Source organism: Phodopus roborovskii, unplaced genomic scaffold (genome assembly GCF_943737965.1).
Source record: "Phodopus roborovskii unplaced genomic scaffold, PHOROB, whole genome shotgun sequence".
Lineage (NCBI taxonomy): Eukaryota > Metazoa > Chordata > Mammalia > Rodentia > Cricetidae > Phodopus > Phodopus roborovskii.
This window is the reverse complement of record NW_026126567.1, coordinates 33,595,057-33,615,748: the sequence shown is the minus strand read 5'-3', so window position 1 is coordinate 33,615,748 and position 20,692 is coordinate 33,595,057. Positions and strand designations below refer to the sequence as shown.

General features: G+C 45.3%; 1 protein-coding gene across 1 annotated transcript in view; it reads right to left on the bottom strand.

Moving 5' to 3' along the window:
• Positions 1–20,692, bottom strand: part of Frmpd2 (FERM and PDZ domain containing 2) — a 98,532-nt gene that overhangs the window by 28,540 nt on the left and 49,300 nt on the right. The window contains exons 15-18 of the mRNA XM_051202593.1: positions 15,553–15,697; positions 7,725–7,929; positions 1,760–1,848; positions 287–379 (exon numbers count right to left, since the gene is read on the bottom strand). Of these exons, the coding sequence (XP_051058550.1) occupies positions 287–379; positions 1,760–1,848; positions 7,725–7,929; positions 15,553–15,697 (532 nt within the window). The remainder of the gene's footprint in view (positions 1–286; positions 380–1,759; positions 1,849–7,724; positions 7,930–15,552; positions 15,698–20,692) is intronic.

Below are 20,692 nucleotides of genomic sequence, written 5' to 3'. Positions count from 1 at the left end.
GAAAGGTTGGCACAAGGTGTGTGGGGAAGAGGGTGTTTTATTTTTATCTTGTGCTTAGATGCACTCTGAAAATACATCAGCACTTGCAAGGAATTCTTTGCCCCAAAAGGCTTTGTGTTCTTTGCTGGCACTGATAGGAAGGGGAAAAAATGGAAGGGGTTGTTGAAAAATGCAAGATAGGAGAGAAGAGGCCAGTTTGTGAGAGAGGAAAAGTCAAAGGGAGAACGATGCTCATCCCCTCTCTGCTGAGCGGAGCCTGGGCCTCACCTTCAGGGGACCCTCTTACCAAAACCACGATGTGGGTCACGCTTCAGTGTCACACACACCACATCTTGGTCGGGTCCCTCCCTAAAGCTCTTCCTCCAGCTGCACTGTGGCCCTGGAGGCAGAATCAAAGCACAGTGTTTGGGTTTTCCTCCCAAGTCAGCTGGAACCCAACAAGACACACACGCACATACAAGCAAGAGCAGCTCACAGCAAACCTCCCACCAGCCTGGGAACAACTCATTCAACACATATTTGACTGAACCACAACTGGGCCACTGTAAATCCTCCTCATTGGTGTTAGAGATGGAACTTAGGCCCTTGTACATGATAGGCAAGTGTCCTATAACATGATCTCTCTGTGTTGCTCACACTGGCCTCCAACTCACTATGAATTCAACACTGACTTCAACATCTTGATCATCCTGCCTCTGTGGTCAAGTCTCTTGGATTATAAGCAAGAGCCACCATCCCCACCTAACTTTCTTTCCTGCACTGGTCTTGAGACAAGTCGGAGGGTAAGTGGGGGTTGTACTTCCTGTCAGTGACAACTGAAACTAAAATACAGAGATGAGACAATAGCTTGGATCTTAAATGTCCCTCAAAGGACCATGACTTGATAGTTTTGCTGTCACTGTGAATTGCTACTGGATGTAGAACTGCCTTTAAGAGAGGGTGCCTTTAAAGGGTATAGAAATTGAGTCATTGCATGTGTGGTCTTGAAGGGAATACTCAACCACAGGTTCCTCATCTCTCTGTCTCTCTGCTCTCTGTCTCTCTTGACTCTCATCAGTGAACAGGACTCACCCTCATCCACTCCCGCTATGATAGACTCTGCCATCACAGACCCAAAGCAACAGGGCTCAGCAACCTGTACTGATACCTCTGAAGTCATTGTAAAAATAAACCTTTCCGTTTAGGCCAGAACTTGAACTTGATACGTAAACCAGGCTTGCCTCAACTCACAGAGATCCCCCTGTCTCTGCTTTCCCATCTTTCCTCTTTTTAAATTGACTTCTCTCAGAAATTTGTTCTAATAAAGAAAACCTAACATAGGTCTCTACCAGTCGCCAAAGTGCAGTGGCTGACAGCCCAGCTTGCATATCCTGGAGTACTTCCAAAGCCTGTGTCTATAGGAAACCCAAAATAGAAGCCTAAAGCTACTTCTAGGAAGCTGGAGTCCTGAGGTAGGACACAATTTCTGTCACAGTTCTGGTGGGAAAATCCCCCTCTGATGACCAACTACCACAAGCAATTCACATCTTTCCTTCCCCAAGGATAATGCCTGAGTCTAGCAGGCAGACAGTTTAATTAATCACAGAGAGATGTGGCAGCATGCAGATCTGGCTTGCAGGCTTAACATTCTTTAAGTAGCCATACTCTCCTTAGTTACAAAATCCCTGTCTTCACTTGTGACTGGAAACTTGTGAGGGAAAGCATGCTGCCCTCCCTGTGTGAGGCCTCCTTCCCTCCACCTGCTGGGTTTGGTCTGTACCTGTGCTCTGGACAGCTGTTCCAGAGAGATGCTGAGTTGGCTTCTGGATCGAACTGATGCTGCCCAGCTGCTCTCTTCCAGGGTAAGGGCTGAGAGGAAAGATGGAAATATAAGATCGGGTGCTCCTGGAAGGGATCTTCTTAGCCATTTGTTAGTGTGGCATGAAGAAGGCAGCTTTGTGCCAAGCAATTCGGTAGATCCTTAGACCAATTCTACCACAGGCTGATTTAGTGAGGAAGACAACACAAGCAGGAATGGCATTAGGGTCTCTGTCCCAGAGGGCTCATCATAGTCACCCAGACCTCACATGGACCTCCACTGTCCACCTTAGTTTGTTTATGCAGTGGCTCCAGAATCCCATTTCCTCAGCCATAAAATGGGAGTGAACTTCCAAGTTCCCAGGCTCGTGAAGTCACCAAACCCAAGCTGTAGGGGCTCTCCTGATGTTCTTTTGTTTGCTCTAGTTTTCAACTAAAAGTCCCTAGAAGGACCAGGCAGCCCTACAAAGGCAGTGTCCCTTGAGAACTGCAGACTCATCCTTCCATTGGTGCATGTGAGTCGGATGCCCCCTTGTCACATGGGAATTTCTGGGCAGGCTTTCAGCTGACTAAATGTGCAGTGGCATGGTTTTAATGTCATTTGTTCCCCAAGGCTCAAGGGTTCAACTGTTGAAAGTTCAGTCCTCTGGGAGGTGCTGTTAGGAGGTGGTTGGATTTTTAAGAAGGGGGACTTAGTGGAATATGACTAGGTCACTGGGGATGCCCTCCTTGGAAGGGATTAATTAGTTCCTAAGGGATCCCAGCTAGTTCTATGAGATAGAGAGTTGTTCTAAAAGGGCAAAACTGGCCCAGCCCCTAGCCACATCTTTCACTGAGTCTTTCTAACATGCATTCCTACAAAATCATCTGCTATGAGATAAAGAAGCTAGGGGTGGAAGTAGAGGGTCCAGCAGAACCAGCACCATGTTTTGTGGATGTTCAGTTTTCAAAATGCGAGCTACTTAAACCCCCTCCTCCTTTTCATATACCCAGCCTTGTTGATCATTTTTATAGCAACAGAAAACAGACTACTGCACATGATTTCCACTAAGCAAAGACTGTTCTAGACAGTAGACTAATAATGAATCAAGTGGCCCAGGGCTGCCTCAAAAACACACTCAGAGAGAAGCAAAGCAGAGTGTAGAATGTGACAAGAGATGACAATATGTGTGTGCTTACATCTCTAGAAACAGCTGGCACAAGGCTTCCAGGACAGCCAACCACCAGATCAGTGTCACCAAGCATGCCCCCAACACCAGGGAGACTACCCTTACCATGATGGTTGGACAACTGGATTGCAGCAGGAAATGTTGGTGCAGGTAGCCACCCATGAACCTTCTCAGGGTCAGTTTTGGATGTGGAGTCTGTGATGGGAGCAGAGGCAGACCAAAACAGCTCTTTCCAAGCAGGCAGGAGCCTTATTCTGTATCTGCTCACCTTTGCATCTGGTCCTGCTGCAAGTCCAACCCAATTTGACTAAAACCCACTAGGGCCAGGCTTGGACTTTCAAGGTATATGAGTCAGAGATGGGCCAGTCCTCTGGAAGGTTTATGGAGCATCAACCTTCCAAACTAGTGCACAGGGGGAGACACTGGCCAAGTCACCCAGGCTCAAGGGAAGGAAGCATTCCAACACCCAGGAAGGACTTGAGAGAGGTTTGGATAGTGTCTCTGGGCTTGTCTGGCCTGGGTTTCTGTAATTCACATGATATGGGCCACCCAAGGAACAATCTCTCAATTGCTCAAAATTCATTTACTGTTGGTCACAAAAGGACAAACGGTGTGTGAGTCAGTTGTTATATGAGGAACTTAGAGGAGTCATACTCACAGACAGAAAGTAGTTAGCAGGTACCAAGGGCAGAGTTAAGGTTAGGCTGGGTGGGAGGAAGTGCTGAGGGGAGGCAGTTTTCATGTGGGAAGATGACAACAGCAATGTGAATGTGCTCAGTGCCACTGCCATAGAAACAATAAAATAGAAAGCGTAAAATGGGTATGATAATACATTTTATGCTTCCTGTATTTTACCACAATTAAAAGTAGTGTTCTCTCTCTCTCTCTCTCTCTCTCTCTCTCTCTCTCTCTCTCTCTCTCTCTCTCCATCCCTCTCTCTCCTAGTCTCTCAAAATCTATTTACTGAAAACTTCCACACTCTGGCTTCAGGGCTGGGGATACAACTGGTGCACTGCTATTCTTGGGCATCTCTGTGCAGAAGGATGCAAGCATGTGCTCGCCGGGGTGGGCACACACAGAGAGGGGGAGGGCTGTCCTAAATGGAGCCATTGTAGGGGGGGGGAGCTCTGCTGGGCGGTCAGAAAAGGCTTCAAAGAAGAGATGAAAGGAAGGTAGCCAACATCTCTGTCCTCAGAAGCTCGGTGTAAACAACTTCTGTGAATGGCACTGGTGATAGGGTCCCCTCTGGGGCAATGCCTCAGGCTGCCCACCCTTCCCACTCTGACTCTAGCCTACATGCCTCGAATATCAAGCCACCAGCATGACCTGATTTTCCCCGCATGATCATGATTGGCCATTTCTGCCTACCTGTGAGGACCAGGAGGGATGGATCATGTCTGTGCTGTGAATACTGAGTTCTCAGCACCCACCCAAGACAGGCATACAGTAGATGCTGAAGAAACTACTCCAGTTAGACTGACAGGCTTGTCCATTTGCCCATGCCATTCCTTCCCTCTGTCTAACTGAAAACAATCCTATTGCTAATAAGGAGTCTCTCTCCCTCCCTCCCTCCCTCTCTCTCTCTCTCTCTCTCTCTCTCTCTCTGTCTCTCTCTCTCTCTCTCTCACACACACACACACACACACACACACACACCACTGTACCTATGCCTGACTTAGGCTTGAACCCATCCCGACCATCATAAAAAGGGGCAGGTTCCTGCCATCTCCCCTAGAGTTCAGGGCAAGTGCTGAAACACCCAGTGCAACTGAGCCCTGGTCCCCCCCAGCAGCTCCTCTATGGCCCACACCCCGGACTAATGCTCCCCCTTTCCTTACTCTCTCCTTCCCAGCCCCATTGTCATAAACCCCAAGTCACAGTTTCCTGTTGTGTTTCTTGAAGAACTAGCAGGTGGCCAAAGACTCAGATCAGTAGGATTTCCCACTTTGCCTAAAGGTTACCAGTAACCTCCTCTGAAGTGAATTGTTAGGGACTTCGGAAATTGGACATTAAAAATTTAGTGCAGAGGCAACACGATTTAGAGGGTTTGGTGGAGGCTCCTGTTGAGCTTCCTGCTGGAGGGCAGGCAGCCAAGCAATGCTGAAAAGCTCCTACATGGGAAGACACTTCCAGCCCCACTGTGCTCATGGCTGCCATGTTGTTGAGACATTTCTTAGGTGGTTACTATGATTTCAGTAAGTATCCTCCAGGGCCTGTCTGTAGTTAAAGGCTCAGGCCCCTGCTGTGGGTCTTTTGGGAAGGCTTGGCAAGAGGTTATCTTAGATGGTTTGTGTTACTGTGATAGAAACAATGTAGGGGGGAGGGGTTACAGTCACTCACAGTTTCAAGTCCCAGGCCTAGGCCGTCGGGGCAAAGGAGGGCACCATGGAAGCAGTGGCAGAGACTGCTCACCTCACACAGACAGGACATGGAGAGAGACAGACAATATGAGGGACAATAGGCTCCTAAGGACCTGTCCCTAGTGACCTACTTCTTCTAACTAAATTGCATCTCTTAAAGTTTCCAGCATTTCTCAAAATAGTGTCACCAGGCAGGAAGCAAGCTTTCAGTAAGGGAATTTTTGAAAGGCACTTCCTATCCAAACATTAACAGAGGTCTTTAGACGAATGAGGTAGTAGGTCCCCCAGTTTCTTCCCCTTGCTATCTTTTCTTTGCCACCCACCAGAAGTGAGTGGGCTTTACCACGCACTCCTGCGGTGATGTGCTGCCTCCCAACAGCTCCAAAATCAGTGGGGCCAGCTGGTTACAGACTGAAACTGTGAGTCCAAATTAGCCTTACATCTTTTTAAGTTTATTACCTGTGCTGTTTTTCTTACAGTAACAGAAAGCTAGCACAATGGCCTGGAATGGGTCATAGTTACTTCTGCATTTTCTATTTTTCTTTACATTTTAAATTACGTGTGTGTGTGTATGTGTGTGTGTGGGGGGGGGAGTTCATGTATGGGGACACACACATGCTGCAGTGTGTGTAAAGGTCAGAGGATAGCCTTCAGGAGTTGGTTTCCTCCTTCCACTATGAGGGTACCAGGAGCAGGACTTGCACTGTTAGGCACAGCAGCAAGCACCTCTGGCTGCCGTCTCTTCACAGTCCTGCTTCTGCCCGTAAACAATGAAATGCTATACAGTACTTTAAACCAAGGGGTGACTGGTAAGAGATGTCACAAATCTACTGACACTCACATATTAAAATGAGGCCCACTTCTAGTCCCCTTGAATTTGTATGAACCCAGGAGTGATGGCAGAAATGAGGACACGCTGTCTCTGGGATACATGTCACGACCCAAATTCTCAGAGCCCAGAGCAGCAGTGGAGACCCTTGGGGGAACCACTGCATGGAAAGGGGCCCCTGAGGTTGCACAGGGGCCAGAGGATGCCAGAATGAAGCATATCCAAGGGGGCACTGCTGAAACCACCATGATGCCCTCCATACAATGAACACTGCTGATGACCACCATGATGCCCTCCATACAATGAACACTGCTGAAACCACCACGGTGCGCTCCATACAATGAACACTGCTGATGACCACCATGATGTCTGTATACAGCGGCACTGCTGATGACCACCATGATGTCTGTATACAGCAGGCACTGCTGATGACCACCATGATGTCTGTATACAGCGGGCACTGCTGATGACCACCATGATGTCTGTATACAGTGGGCACTGCTGATGACCACCATGATGCCTGTACTCAGCAGGCACTGCTAATGACCACCACGGTACCCTCCATACCACACAAAACAAGAGTTTTGTCTCCTCTTCTAATCCACAAAGTTGTGAAGCAGAATAACAAGATGGCTTCTGGGCCACACCACTGTCCTTGGGGTGGTTTGTAATGGGGACTAGAATGAGTTTTGCTTTCTCATTACTGATTGATTCTGTACTACATAGTGAGATCCATTTGCATCAGCAGAATTGGAGCAATAATTCTCTAAGTATTACTTTAGGGTGTCTGTGTATATGCATGTATTTCAGCTCAAATGAATTATCCATTCTCTCCTGCTGAAGCAGATGTATAATTCATCTTCCCCCAAAAGCAGATCTTGCCACCCCGCCCCCTTTCCTCAGTACACAGCCTGGGAATCGGTGCTATTTATGTAACTTGCCTTGTAAGTGTAATCCAAGTTCTAGGTTATTTTTAAACGTATGGATCATTGTTTTACGATGAACACTGCATTTATGAGCTTACTGCTTTCACATTCGAATTTAAATGGCAAGCCATCATCCTGGAAAGTAGCATGTCAGGGTTACCAGTACAGTCTCCAGGATAAGCTGCTGGTATTAAGTCCTAGCACTTCAATTTCCCTTCCAGAAAACAGAAACAATAATAAAAACCAACTTCACAGAGTTGTGTGGGTTGGGGAACAAGTTCCAAGAGTGATGGTACCTGGCTTATGTTAGTCCAAAGGTGATTAGTGGCATTTGTTAATTTTACCTTCTTCAACTTCCCATTACCATCCAGCTCTTTCTCTACCAGAAGGTAAGAACAGAGGATATGGGAATAAGACCTGGTTCCATGGCCATCAGCTTAATTCACTGTAGTGGTCTACAGTCAATCTCTGGATCAAGTTCAAGGCAACCCAGAGAACACACGTTCCTTAGCTTTAAAAACCTCCTTTGAGTACTGATAGGCCCACTGCACCACACACCTGGAAGTCTCAGCTCTTCAGATACAGGTGGTTCCAGTGCACCCTGCACCTGGTAGTTTTGGCTCTGTAGAATGACAAAACCCACCTGCTTCTGATTCCTTCCATCCTGATCTCCTTGCCGCCTTGCACATTCTCCATGGATGTGCTCAGTCTGCCTCCTGTGGCATTCGGCAACCTGGGTACACACAGCTCGTTTTCTGAGCATGACAGTTTCCGAATCCATGTGAGAGGGCTGGTCTGTCCCTGGTGTGCAGAGTTCAAGTTGGCTATTTGTACAGACTTATCCTGATCTGAATTGGGGGATAAAAGACAGACATACACACAAGATTACATTGGGTTCAGTCATGGCTCTTGATAACAACCATACATTCCTGACCCTGACTTTCCTTTCCCAGTTAATTTTCTGCATGGAGAGACTTGACATTCTTCCTCCTGCTAACCTGGGGAGTCCTTGTGCCTATACCTGAAAAATGCAAGTCCTTCTAAGAGGTACTTGCTAATAAAAGACACTTCAGAAGCTTGAGAGGCAAAATGGTCCCTGTAGCTGCTAGAATGGCAGCCAGGAACCTGTTTTAACTGGTGCCATTCAAAGCTCCAGCAGCGCCACACCTCATTCTGCATTTACCCTCACAGATCTGTACTTGCAAACAGTCCTATAACAAAGCATGTGGGACCCAAAATCAGGCTCTTCCCTGTGGAATATAATCTTTAATCTCTACACTGCTCTGGCAGTATTAGTCCATGATGCATTCCTTTCCCCCTTCGTGTAAGGCTTAATAAATGCTTCCATTGACGAGACTATGATCATGAGGGTTGCTTCTTTGCTGTTTGTATTATTCATAGGAAATTGAGACTTTATTAAAAGATCTCTTAGGTTAACAAGGCCTTGCTCAAAACTGCATCTATTGGGCTGTTGTTACAGTTTTTATTTGTTCATTTTGTAGTTTTGGTGTTGAGATGGGGTTTCCTGTAGTGCCGGCTGGTGTGGAACTGTCTTTATAGCCAAGAAGGACTTTGAACTCCTGATACATCTGCCTCCACCTTCCAAGTGATGGGATTACAAGAATGAGCCACCACACCTAGATTTCATTTATATTTGGAGAAAGGAAAATGTTGACTGTCTTTGGGCCATCCACCTCCTCCCTACTGAAACCAGGAAGGAAGGATTATAACAGCATCAGCAAAATCAGTATCCATGGCCACCCTCATTTTTTTGTATATGTATAGTGTTCATTCATATATATATATGTATATGTATATATATATATATATATATATATGAATGAACACTATAAACATACACATGCAGATACCATATATGTATATACATATATGGTATCTGCATGCGCACGTGTGCAGAGGTGTAGATGGGATGTGCATCATATGAATGTCTTTCAGTTATCTTTGCATGCATATGGGGTGTGCATATGTGGCATGGCCATCAGAGGTAGAAGTATTTATATCTGTGATATGATGTGTGTAAATGCATGTGTGCACGCCCAGTAAAATGCCTCCTCCAGGAGAGAATGAGGAACATTTAAATACTTGAGCACATCCTCTCCTTTCTGTTGCCAGGGCTGTTCACCCTGAACAAGGCAGCCACCACAATGAATTACTTGTTGAGAATTTGGGAGTTTAAACAGACTGTGTTATCACTCCACACATTGAGTGAGCAAGACAGAGTGGGGCAATGAGTACTTGAACATGACCTGCAGCTTTTGCACAGATTTTATAGTCTTACTCCAGAGCTTGGGTCTGCCAGGAACAAGGTAATATCAATAGCTAGTTCCGACTAAATGTGTCCTATGAGACAGAATCCGTGACAAGCGTTGTCACTTCCCCTGTCTCACTCAGTCTTCACCGTAACTCTCTGGGGTGGATAGTGTAGCCATCTTACAGATAAGAAAATTTGAGAAGGGATATTTTCCTGCTGGTGCCAAGGCTGGTTAGTAGTAGAGAAGGTTTTACACTTAGTCCACTGGCTCCACAGTCCACACTGGATAGTGGGAGTGGTACAGACACTGAGCCACAGACAGCAGCACCAAAGATCCACGAAAGACCCCAGCCTTCTCATTACGAGTCCTGAAGGAACAGTGACCGACCTTGTACTTAACCACATCTGGAAGGGATTTTCTAGGCAGAGATGGTGGAGGCCAGTCTTAGCCTGGAGAGACTTAGTGGTTTCAAGCAAGACTGGATAGAGACTGGCATTCCAGGAAGTAGCTGTCCCCTAGAGAAAGGGACTCACAGAGAAGTAAAAACCCCACATGCCTGGTTCGTCGGGAGCTATGTTCCCAGGGAATGTTGGGGGTTGAGCAGGTCTTAGTGTCCAGGATAGAGGCCACATGTCGAGGTGAGGGATGGAGATCATAGAGGCTAATACTCAGCATGACAGACTCTGCACGAGCAGGGCACCAATGTCACAAGGCATGTTCCATGCAAAGGACAGAGACAAGGTAGCACAGTGATAGTGTCACCAGGAACAAGGGTACCAGTGTCAGCAGGCATCAACTCCATGGTGCTCTACTAGAACACCAATGGGTAGGCGGGAGAGCCAAGAGTGCTGGTCTCCCGGGATTAGAAACAAGGGTTGCTGAGAATGTCCCAAAGACACTGTTATGCTAAGAGGGAGGTGTCTGTCTGCTGGCTGTGGGTGACTCCACAATATAATTTTAATACCAGTAAAGTAGCTGACAAGTGTCTGGTTCTGTCTGGATGTTAAGGCTTAAGTCAAAGTTAGTTATAGCATCCCAAACACCCAAGAGGCATCCTGAGCCAAAGCCACCAGGAAAAAGTCACAGGGGGTAAGAGCCTGGGCAGCAGCAGAGCAATCCTCTAAGCATAGGTTCAGAGAAGGCCAGGCACATCCCACAGTCCAGGACACACCCACCAAAAGGATTGAGAAAAGGTTTGGGCCCACTGGGTAGTGATGACAGATCTTGCCTGATTCTATCCTGGAACTGCGCACTCGAGAGCTGGAGACTTTTTATTTATCCCCAGGGATCCAAATATAACTATGAAGTAAAGTGCCTGTTGAGACAATTCACAGAAGGATAGCTAAGAGACATCTGGAAAATGTTCAACTTTTCACCCATCAAAGAAGTAAAACAAAGCCACAGTGAGAGATCATTTTAACTGTCACATGAACACACAAAATACAGTGACATCTACTCTTTGAAAATAATGCAAAAAAAAAAAAAAAAAAAAAAAAAAGTCAGATGGCAAGAAGCTCCAACATTCCAGCATGACATTCAGAAATGCAGCGAGGCTTTAAAAATTCCCTGACTTGGTACCCAAAGTTATACTTCTGAGGTTAATCGGTGACATGGAAGCCAGAAAAATAGTTTTCTAATGATGTGTATCACAGTTGCATTTGCAATATTGAAATATATGTATCAAAAGGAAATGATTAACTAGTTTTATGTCCATACAAATCATCCATCCATCCATCAATCCATCCATCTACCCAAGAGACAGGTATTAGAGGCAGACTCTGTAGTACATGCCTATAGTCCAGCACCTGGAAGGCTAGGACTGGAAGAGCATGAGTTTAAGGCTACTCTAGGCTACACAGAAAGACTGTCTCTAAATTAATCAATTCATAAGTAAATAAATACATGTATATATCACTTCTTATTTGTCACACCTCTGTTCCACACTGGAGCTGGGAAGGCTGTGAGATACTGTCCCTACCTTCACAAAATTCCTTATCTATCACACCCAATGTCACAGGTGAAAGACAGAGGTCTGCAAAAGGAGGCAGTGATCCACTCCATCCAGGAAGGAATCCCCTGGGAAGAGCCAATCAGGAGAGGCTTCAAGATGGAGGTTACCTTTAACTTGCTCTAGGAGAAGCAGACTTACCTCGGTAGCCTGATCCCAGGAGGGTTATGAAAAGCATGGCAGTGGAGAACACTGTATTCTAATTACTTTTTCCTTTGCAATGACCAAAGCACCTTGGTGGAGGAAAGTTTTATAGCTCAAGGGGAAGCCTGTCATGGTGGGAAAGGCATGACAGTGGAATCATGGGGCTGCTAATTGTGTTGCATCCCCAAGAAAAACTCAGACAGCAATCAATGTGGATGCTCAGTTTTCTCTCTCCCGTTTTGTCCAGGACCACAGCCCACAGAAATAGTTCCATCTATAACTAAAGTGAATCTCTCCACTCAGCTAGTCCAGTCTAGATACTCCTTCATAGGTATGCCTGAGCCTTGTCACCTAGGCATTTCTAGATCCTGTCAAGCTGATGGTCAATATTAACCATCACAGCCACTGAGCAGCAAGACACAGAAGACTGGAATGTGGTTTCTGCAGCCATCATCATGGCATGCAGGACAGTTGGAAAGCAAAGAGAGGTATCAGGACAAGAAAGAAGTCAAGGCTGGGACTAGACTAGGAAGAGTCCCCTCAGAACTTTGGGGCTTGTCTCTGATGATGGTGTGGTACAGTGAACAAGCTTTAGCAGGGACTAGATCAGTCTATTTGAAAGTCCACTCGAAAAGCTGAGAAGCCAAAAGGATGCTGTCCCAGAAAGATGCCTATCTGAGAGCATGTGGTGAGGTGGAGGATAAGGAAGGAGGGTGTTAGCCTAGATTTCAGTTTCCTGGATGAGCGAAGGATGATCCCATTTGAACAAGGTAAAGATTGTGTCAAAGGGAAAGAGAAGAGTCTTACTGTGGAAATAAGTTTGGGGACCGATAGAGGTGGTCAGCTCTCCCTTCCATGTAGCATTGAAAGTGATGTCCAGGTTCTGGAGAGATGGTTCTGCTCAGTCCTGCAAGCACCGGGACTAACATATAAAAGACAAGCACAGAGACACATGTTTGTGACCCCAGTGCTGGGGAATGGGGGGAGACAGACAGATCCCTGGAGCTCCCTGGCCAGACAACCTTATCCAATCAGTAGCGCCAGGTAGTCAGTGGGAGATCCTGTCCCAATAACAAGATAGACAGCTCCTGAGGAAAGACATCTGAGCTTGTCCTGTGGCTTCCATATGTATGAATACATATCACACACACACTCACACACAATTTGTCACAGAGATTCTTAAAAGGCAAAGGGAAGTTGGTTATGTGGGTCTTTTTTAATGTAAATAAAATGTTAGAGTCCTGGAAACTACTAGGATGACAGAATTTGATGTTTAACAAAACAGTGTATTAGGAGTGAAATAGGCCTGGAAGGACCAATTTCACAAGTAAGCTCAAAATGTCTGTCTAAATATTTTATGGTCACTGAAATCAGGCAATAAAAACAGTATTGGTAGTGTTTCACACACAGTAATAGCAGAAAAGTCAGGTACAATTACTTTGCATTAATCTTCTCTAGATCCCCGGAAATGGGTTTGTTACATTACAGACCACAGGTTACTTTTAACCCCTGTGATTGGTCCTATTTCTGAAAATTTCAGTCCTGTTCTCCAGTTCATTCAGGCCATGGACTGACCCCTAAAGCTCAGTGTCAAGACCTCTGTGTAACTGTCTGGAACAGAGACAAAGCCCATATGTAGAAGCCACTGCCACCATTGTCACAGTACACTGAGCACTGGGCAGGGAGCTAGAAATGTGTCGTGCTGCCCCATTGGAGCACAGCACAGACTTCAGATGGTTAGTGTGTTCTCGTGATAACACCAAGACTCAGAGAGGGGCATGTGAGCCATGTAGCTGGTAAGTGACACTCAGCTGAGTCTCAGGGACTCTTCAGGTCACCTCCTTAGCCAAAGCTTCACTGCCTTGTCCTTGTGTTGAAATCACATAGGTTCTTTTGCACATGTGGATTCTGGTTCAATAGATGTGGGGCGGGTCCTGAGGCTCCACACCCTTAGCATCTCAGAGGTGTTCAGTACATCATTAGACCCAACCATCCCTTTTATAAACAGGAGAAGAAATCCACTTAGAGACCAAAGACAACACGGGAGGTTCAGCACTCAAAGCAAAGTCTCGACCACTGAAGCCTATGCTTGGTGAATGGTGAAAGGCAGACGCAGGGGAGTGTGCAGATAGGCTCTGAGTTCTGGAAGCTCCTCACCACCAAGCAGCTGGCCCATGGCTTCACTTCAAACCCTGGTTTGCCCCTTGAAGGGACACGGGTTCTAGCTTCACAGGCTGACTTAACTAGTACACTTTGAGAAAACAAACAATGTGTGTGCTGTGATCATAAATGAAATCTTTATGTGAGGGGCATGTTTTTCTTGCATGTATTTCTTCCACATGCATGTCTGGTGTCTCAAAGGTCAGAAGAGGGTCTGGAATGATTGTGTGTGTGCTGGGATCAAACCCTGGTCCTCTGAAGGATCAGTCAGTGCCCTTGACCACTGAATCATCTCTCCAATCCTCAAATGAGGTCCATTTTGAAGTGATTATCACAAGGAGGGGTGAGAAGAGCGGTCAGTGTCTGCATAGCACATGCTCAGCAAACACTAACTAGTGTGGTATGATGCATGGCCTTCTTTAAGGCACTAATCTCTTAATTACATCAGTAATGCATGCTCATTGGTAAAGTTTAATACTGAGAAATACTAAGAAAATAGCCATGCTTGCATACATAACTCCTTAAGGTAGTAAGATTTTGGTTTTGCTGGCGCCAGGGAAGACCCCAAGAGTCCACAAGGATGACTTCAGTTAATACTCCTAGTAATAGTGTATGGAATGCCAGAACTGGCCTTCTGTAATCAGATTGGTGATTACCCTAATGGTCATCAGAGAGCATTCGTTTAGTAACTGATAAAAGTAGATGCAGAGATCCATAGCCAAACACTGGGCCAAGATCAGGGAGTCCTGTTGAAGAGAGGGAAGAGGGATTGTAGGAGCCAGGGGGGTCATGATCATGCCAGAGGAACCCACAGAGACAGATGACCTGAGCTAGTGGGAGCTCACAGACTCTAGGCTGACAGCTAGGGACCTTGCAAGGGAATGACTCTCTGCATGCATGTGACAGTTGTGTAGCTTGGTCTGTTTGTGGGCTCCTGGCAGTGGTATCAGGACCTGTCCCTGGTGCTTGAGTTGGCTTTTGGGAACCTATTTCCCGTGCTGGGTTGCACACCCAGCCTTGATGCAGGGGGTGAGGGAGCTTGATCCCGCCTCAACTTTATGTACCATGCTCTGTTGACTCTCATGGGGGGCCTGCCCCTGAATGGAGGAGGAGTAGATAGGGGGTGATAGATGGGAGGGGGAGCAGGAGGAAGAGGAAACTATGGTCAGCAAGTAGAATAAGTAAAAAAAGAAAATTAGTTAAAAAAAGATTTTGGTTTTATTTCTGCATTAGTTCTTGTTTTATAACAATTGAATGTTAACCATATGAATATACTTAAACTGTCCACTTAAATTTAAGCATAAATCACTAAAACTTAAGAAAAATGACAGATTTAATTTCTAGGGTGCTCCTGCTACCATTTAACTGACTCAAAATTACACCTGGCGGTGCCTCACCCCCTACTGAAGGTGGAGATGTTCCATTACGAAAGTGCACTCAGGTCTCCTCTCTTGCCCTTCCTCGCTCAGCACTGTACCATGGACAGTTCCACTTGCTACCAAAGTCTACACTTAGGATAAATACCTGCAGTAAAATTGAGAGTTCAAAGGGATATAGACTGTTCAGCTTTTACAAAGTAGGATGGATGGACAGAGGGAGGGGCCGCAAAGGGAGAGGGAGGGAAAGGGAAGAAGGGGAGAGGGAGAGGTGGAGACAGAAGACAGAAAGTTGTATTCTGGAAAGACTGTATCCACTTTTCTTTCCAGTGTTACTTTCACTTTTGTTCAATCTAAGAATAAAATCTATACTTTGTTTTTACTGTGTTTCTGCCATTGTTGGTGACTTTTCAGCTATTTTGGGGGGGTCAACTACATTTTTTCATACATATTATTCTATGAGCAAGCAAGCCTGTCTGCTTGTGTGTTGCTAGTACAGTATATACTTACCACTCAAAAGATGAGCACCCATCTGTGCATTAAACCAGTGCTGGGCAGAGCAGAGGCCCAGCAAATATTTGCAGGTCTTGGCTGAATCAGTGACAAAGGTGTACTTTTTTCCAGTGATGCTGCTGGTGATGGTGAACTTCTTTCTCTGGAGGAATCAAGCACAGCCTTAGAACCCTGATTATCCTCACTCCTCCCTTGAAGCACATGTATGTAAACAGCCATAAAAGACTAGCCCCTCAATTCAACTATCAACACAGTTCCGGAAGTGCAGGCTGACAAAGGCCCAATTTCTTTTCTTAGACAATGGCTAAACAAAACCCTTCTGTTTATTTGTTTTCTCCTTCGCCTGTGATCCAAATGCTTATCGTATAATTGCTATTGTCAAGGAGTGTGCTGGGTGGAAAGAATGTGAGATGAGTCAGTGGACAGTTGGTCTTCACAAGTACTTTACGAAATGGCCAGCAAGCATCCCCACTGTTTTTACTGTACAAGCTCCAAGCTTCTTGCTCTGATGAGACAGGGAGCCCACAGAAAACAAGCAGGCAGCTGCACTGTAATAAGCAGGCGGATAAACTGAGCTGTAGTCAGAAGCAGCCACCACCAAGGCATCAAGGAAACTGATGGGGAACTGACCCGCATCCTCATTATGCCTCATTATGCTACATTAGCATAGTGAAAGCTTCCCAAGGGAGAGATAGAACAAAAATACAGCAGTGTTTGGAGCAGTGTGCAAAGTGGCACATGCATACGGGAAGCCTCCTCCCTTATCTGGGCAAAGCATGAAAGCAGAAACCCTTCTCCACATATTGCAACCCAGATCTTTGTTTCTGGTTCCTCTGCCTATGAGACATCCTGATTCTTTTCTGTAACACACTTTCACTTGTTTTAAATTCTCTCATAGCCAAGACAAAAGGCCCCACAAAAGGTGCATGGGTTAGAATTCTGCTAAGAATTTTATGAGCATTTATATGTCTTGTCTTCATGGGCTCATTATTCTTTGCCCTAAACATGATCTAGGAATCCTGCCATCTAGAATCAAATTTAGAATCCTCAGGCTCTGCACCATGGGTGTGGTGGCACACTCCTTTAATCCCAGCACTCAAGAGGCAGAGACAGAGGCAGGTGGGTCTCCCTCCACTCCAACTGGGCTACATAATGAGACCTTGTCTCAATCAATCACTCAAGCAGTAAAATAAATAAAAATAAAAGCTGATAACTATTCTCAGACAAATCTGAAAAGGGGGAAACAGAGAGAGAGAGAGAGAGAAAGAGAGAGAGAGAGAGAGATTCTTTCAATGTATAAACTATTAACAGAACTCTCCCATTGGAAGCCAGCACTCCAAGAGTATGGTGGTTTGAAAGAAAAATGCCCCAGAGTCTTGTGTATTTGAACACTTGGTCTCCCCATCGGTAGTGCTGTTTGGGGTGTTTATGGAACCTTTAGAAGGTGAAGCCTTACTGAAGAAAGTACATCACTGGGGATGAGTTTCATAGCTTTACCCCCATTTCCTGTCCACTCTCAGTGGCTCCCTACATGTGTCACTATGCCATGTTCTCCTTGACGTTATAGATGGTCCCTCTGGAACCTCTAAGCCAAAATAAACTTTTAACTTTATAAATTGCTTTTGGCTGTGGTGTTGTTATATCACAGCACCAAAATGGAACTAATCCGAAAGGATTTGAGAGGAAGTGAAATGCCCACTGTTTCTGGGCATGGGTCTAATGATGGTCTTGATGGTAGTGGATTGGAGTGTATGTCTGTTTATCACCACTTAATAGAATTCATATCCACAGCAAACTTGCCTCAGGGCAAGCTGCTCCTTGAATAAGGATACAATAAGGGTATTGAACCCTAACCTCAGGGTTTTTAGCACAAACCTGGACATTTTTTCTTAGCCTCCTATTGTTGCAGGTCCTTCCACAGTGCTACATTTGTTTCTTAGCATCACTTTCCCATTCTGGAACAGTTTATACCCAGAAGTTAGTTCCATTGCTATTGTTGCTTTGTTCACAGCCCATTTGCTCCCACACCTGTTTCTTTTCCTATGTCTTTGCAATTACATCCCTGCAGACACGGGCATATTTGCCCATGAACAGAGCCCATGAAGCTGAAGCTCCAGCACCCTCGCCTGATCACGCACTTCCCTGGAGCTTCCTTGCCTGATCACGCACTTCCCTGGAGCTTCCTTGCCTGATCACGCACTTCCCTGGAGCAGTGCTGGCTATGGGTACACATGTCCTGGTAATATTGGAAAGCAGCATGCTTTCACCGTAGTTGGCTAAGACCATTGATCCTCCTTTCTCCCTCTGCTCTAGTCAGGATCATAAACACCCATCAAAGGGGCAAGTGTTAAGTTAGGTCACCAGGGCATGCCCTTGATGGTGGTACCGAATTATTTGCTCTCTGGCCACGCCATGTAAGTGTCCACCCAGCTCTCTGCCTCACCACTAGCTCAAAGCAGCCCAATAAGCAGCCATATGTGACTGTGAGCAGCATAAATCTTCTGCATCTCAGACATTCATTGTAAGTCGAAAGAGGAGAAAACCATACTCCTTCCTTCCTCGACCATCCCACTGGGTAGTATTGGGTGAATTGAGAGTAGATCCATCTAAGGAAAAACCAAAATGAAATGACTGGAAGCAGCTTTAGATTTGCTAGCCTCTGTTTCTACGCATATTAGAGTTATCTTTTACAATGCACTCCCCTTGGACAAAACCACACAGGTCAAAATAAATAAATAAATAAATAAATAAATAAATAAATAAATAAATAAATACCACACAGGTCTCGGCATGAGGACCAGCAGCCACTTGGAACTAACCATGTGCTGTAATACTGAGTACCTAGGAGGCTGCAGAAATGTACAGAGCTTCTGGCTGCTCTGAGGCAAATTTTCACAGTCACCATAAATTAAAAACTAGAATTTAGTTCTCAAAAAGACCCCATCACAACGAATTTATTTTAATAAGACACAAATAAGATGGGGTTTGTTAGATTGCTTTGGGACTAGCCTACCCTGTGTTTGGCCTTAGTGGCATCTCCAGGACTCCACCACCACCCCCAACACCCACATAATCCCTGCATTTGCAGCACAGATACTTGTGGCAACCCACAATGAGCAAGTGTTTTTCTGTGCAAACTGCATGCTTTAACTAGCCTACCTGGGCCATACTAAAAGATACGTTAAACTGTCTTTTTATTCCCTCTAGATAAAATGACGGTATGAAATGCTGTCATATAAAAAACAAGAAAAGGATACATCACCCTAAATTTGAAAAGAGAGAGCATTATAGGCTTTGCCAGGAAGTTAATCAATGGAGTGTTTTTCTGGCATTGGCACTATTTAAAAAGGATGTCCTGTTTTTTTTGTTTTTTTTTTTTTTTTTTTTTTTTTTTTTTTAATCTTCAACTTTGGGGATTCCTTTTCTTATTCTAAGCAACATTCCCTTTCATGATGTAGCTGCTATTTGTAATTTTGTATCTTTTGCTTAAAGAGAGCCATGTATAGTCCTGTATAATCTGTTCTGCTCCATGCCTTTATCTCCAGAGATTAGAATTAATGCTTGAAAACACTACAGTTACCAGTACCATTAGGGTCCTTGTTCTAGAAGGAATTTTTTTTTATTGATAGTCAAGTATACATAGATGCCAAGGCATCCAGGGATTACATTCTTTGAAAACAGCATCCTTGCCAACCTTTAATCCCCAACATTTGGAGGCAGAAGCAAGAGAATCTCTATGAGTTCGAGGCCAGCCTGATCTACAAAGGGAGTTCCAAGACAGCCAGGACTGTTACACAGAGAAATCCTGTCTCAAGATCTCCCCAGCAAATTGGGAGCATGGGAGAGCGGGAGTTAGGAGAAAGAGAAGGGAGGAAGAGGAGGGGAGAGGAGGGCTTGAGGGAACAAGAAAATTGAGTCAGGGGTAGAATAGAGGAGAATAAGAAAAGAGACACCATAATAGAGGGAGCCATTATAGGTTTAAAGAGAAATCTGGCACTAGGGAAATGTCCAGAGATGTACAAGGATGAACTCAACTAACAATCTAAGCAATAGTGGAGAGGCTACCTTAAATGCCCTTCCCCGATAATGATATTGATGACTATCTGATATGCCATCTGAGAGCCTTCATCCAGTAGCTGATGGAAACAGAAGCAGACACCCCCAGCTAAACACTGAGCTGAACTCCTAGAATCCAGTTGCAGAGAGGGAAGAGTGATGAGCAGAAGGGTCAAAACCAGGCTGGAGAAACCCATAGAAGCTGCTGACCTGAACAAGGGGGAGCTCATGGACTCCAGTCTGATAGCTGGGAAACCAGCAAAGGACTGACCAAGACCCCCTGAATGTGGTATTAGTTGGGAGGACTGGGCAGTCTTCGGGGCCTCTAATAATGGATCAGTATTTATCCCTAATATATGAATGGACATTGGGAGCCCATTCCACATAAAGGGATACTCTCTCAGCCTAGACACATAGGGGAAGGCCTAGGACCTACTCTAAAAGATATGACAGACTTTGAAGACTCCTCATGGAAGGCCTCACCCTCTCTGGGGAGCAGAAAGAGAATGGGATGGGGGTTGGGGCAGGGGGACAGAGGAAGAGGGGCAGGTGAGGGAACTGGGATTGACATGTAAAAGAAGCTTGTTTCAAATTTAAATAAAAAATATTATCATAAAAAAGAAACCCCATCTCAAAAGGAAGGAAGGAAGGAAGGAAGGAAGGAAGGAAGGAAGGAAGGAAGGAAGGAAGGAAGAGAAAACAGTATCCTCATTGATTGCCTGGCTACTCCTGCAGGGTCAAAGAATAATGAGGTGTGGCTGAGCATCTTGGCAAAACTGAAGCTAGCCTCCTGAACCAATCTCAGATCACTCCACGCACACCCACTATTTGCAGAAGCATGTAGAGCCATTTCCTGTGGAAGATGCTTAACTGGACAGAAGCAGCTGGTGAAATTACTGCACAGGACAATATTCCAGCAAAATATTCATGCCCAGGAGGAAGTTGATCACCAGGGTACAGAAAACATAATTAAACAGTTGCTTTGAGTTCATGAACTTGATGACTTCCCAGATTTAATTTTTTAAAAAGAATTTGGTCTAGTAATGAAAAAACAAATATCCATAAAATTAAATATATAGCT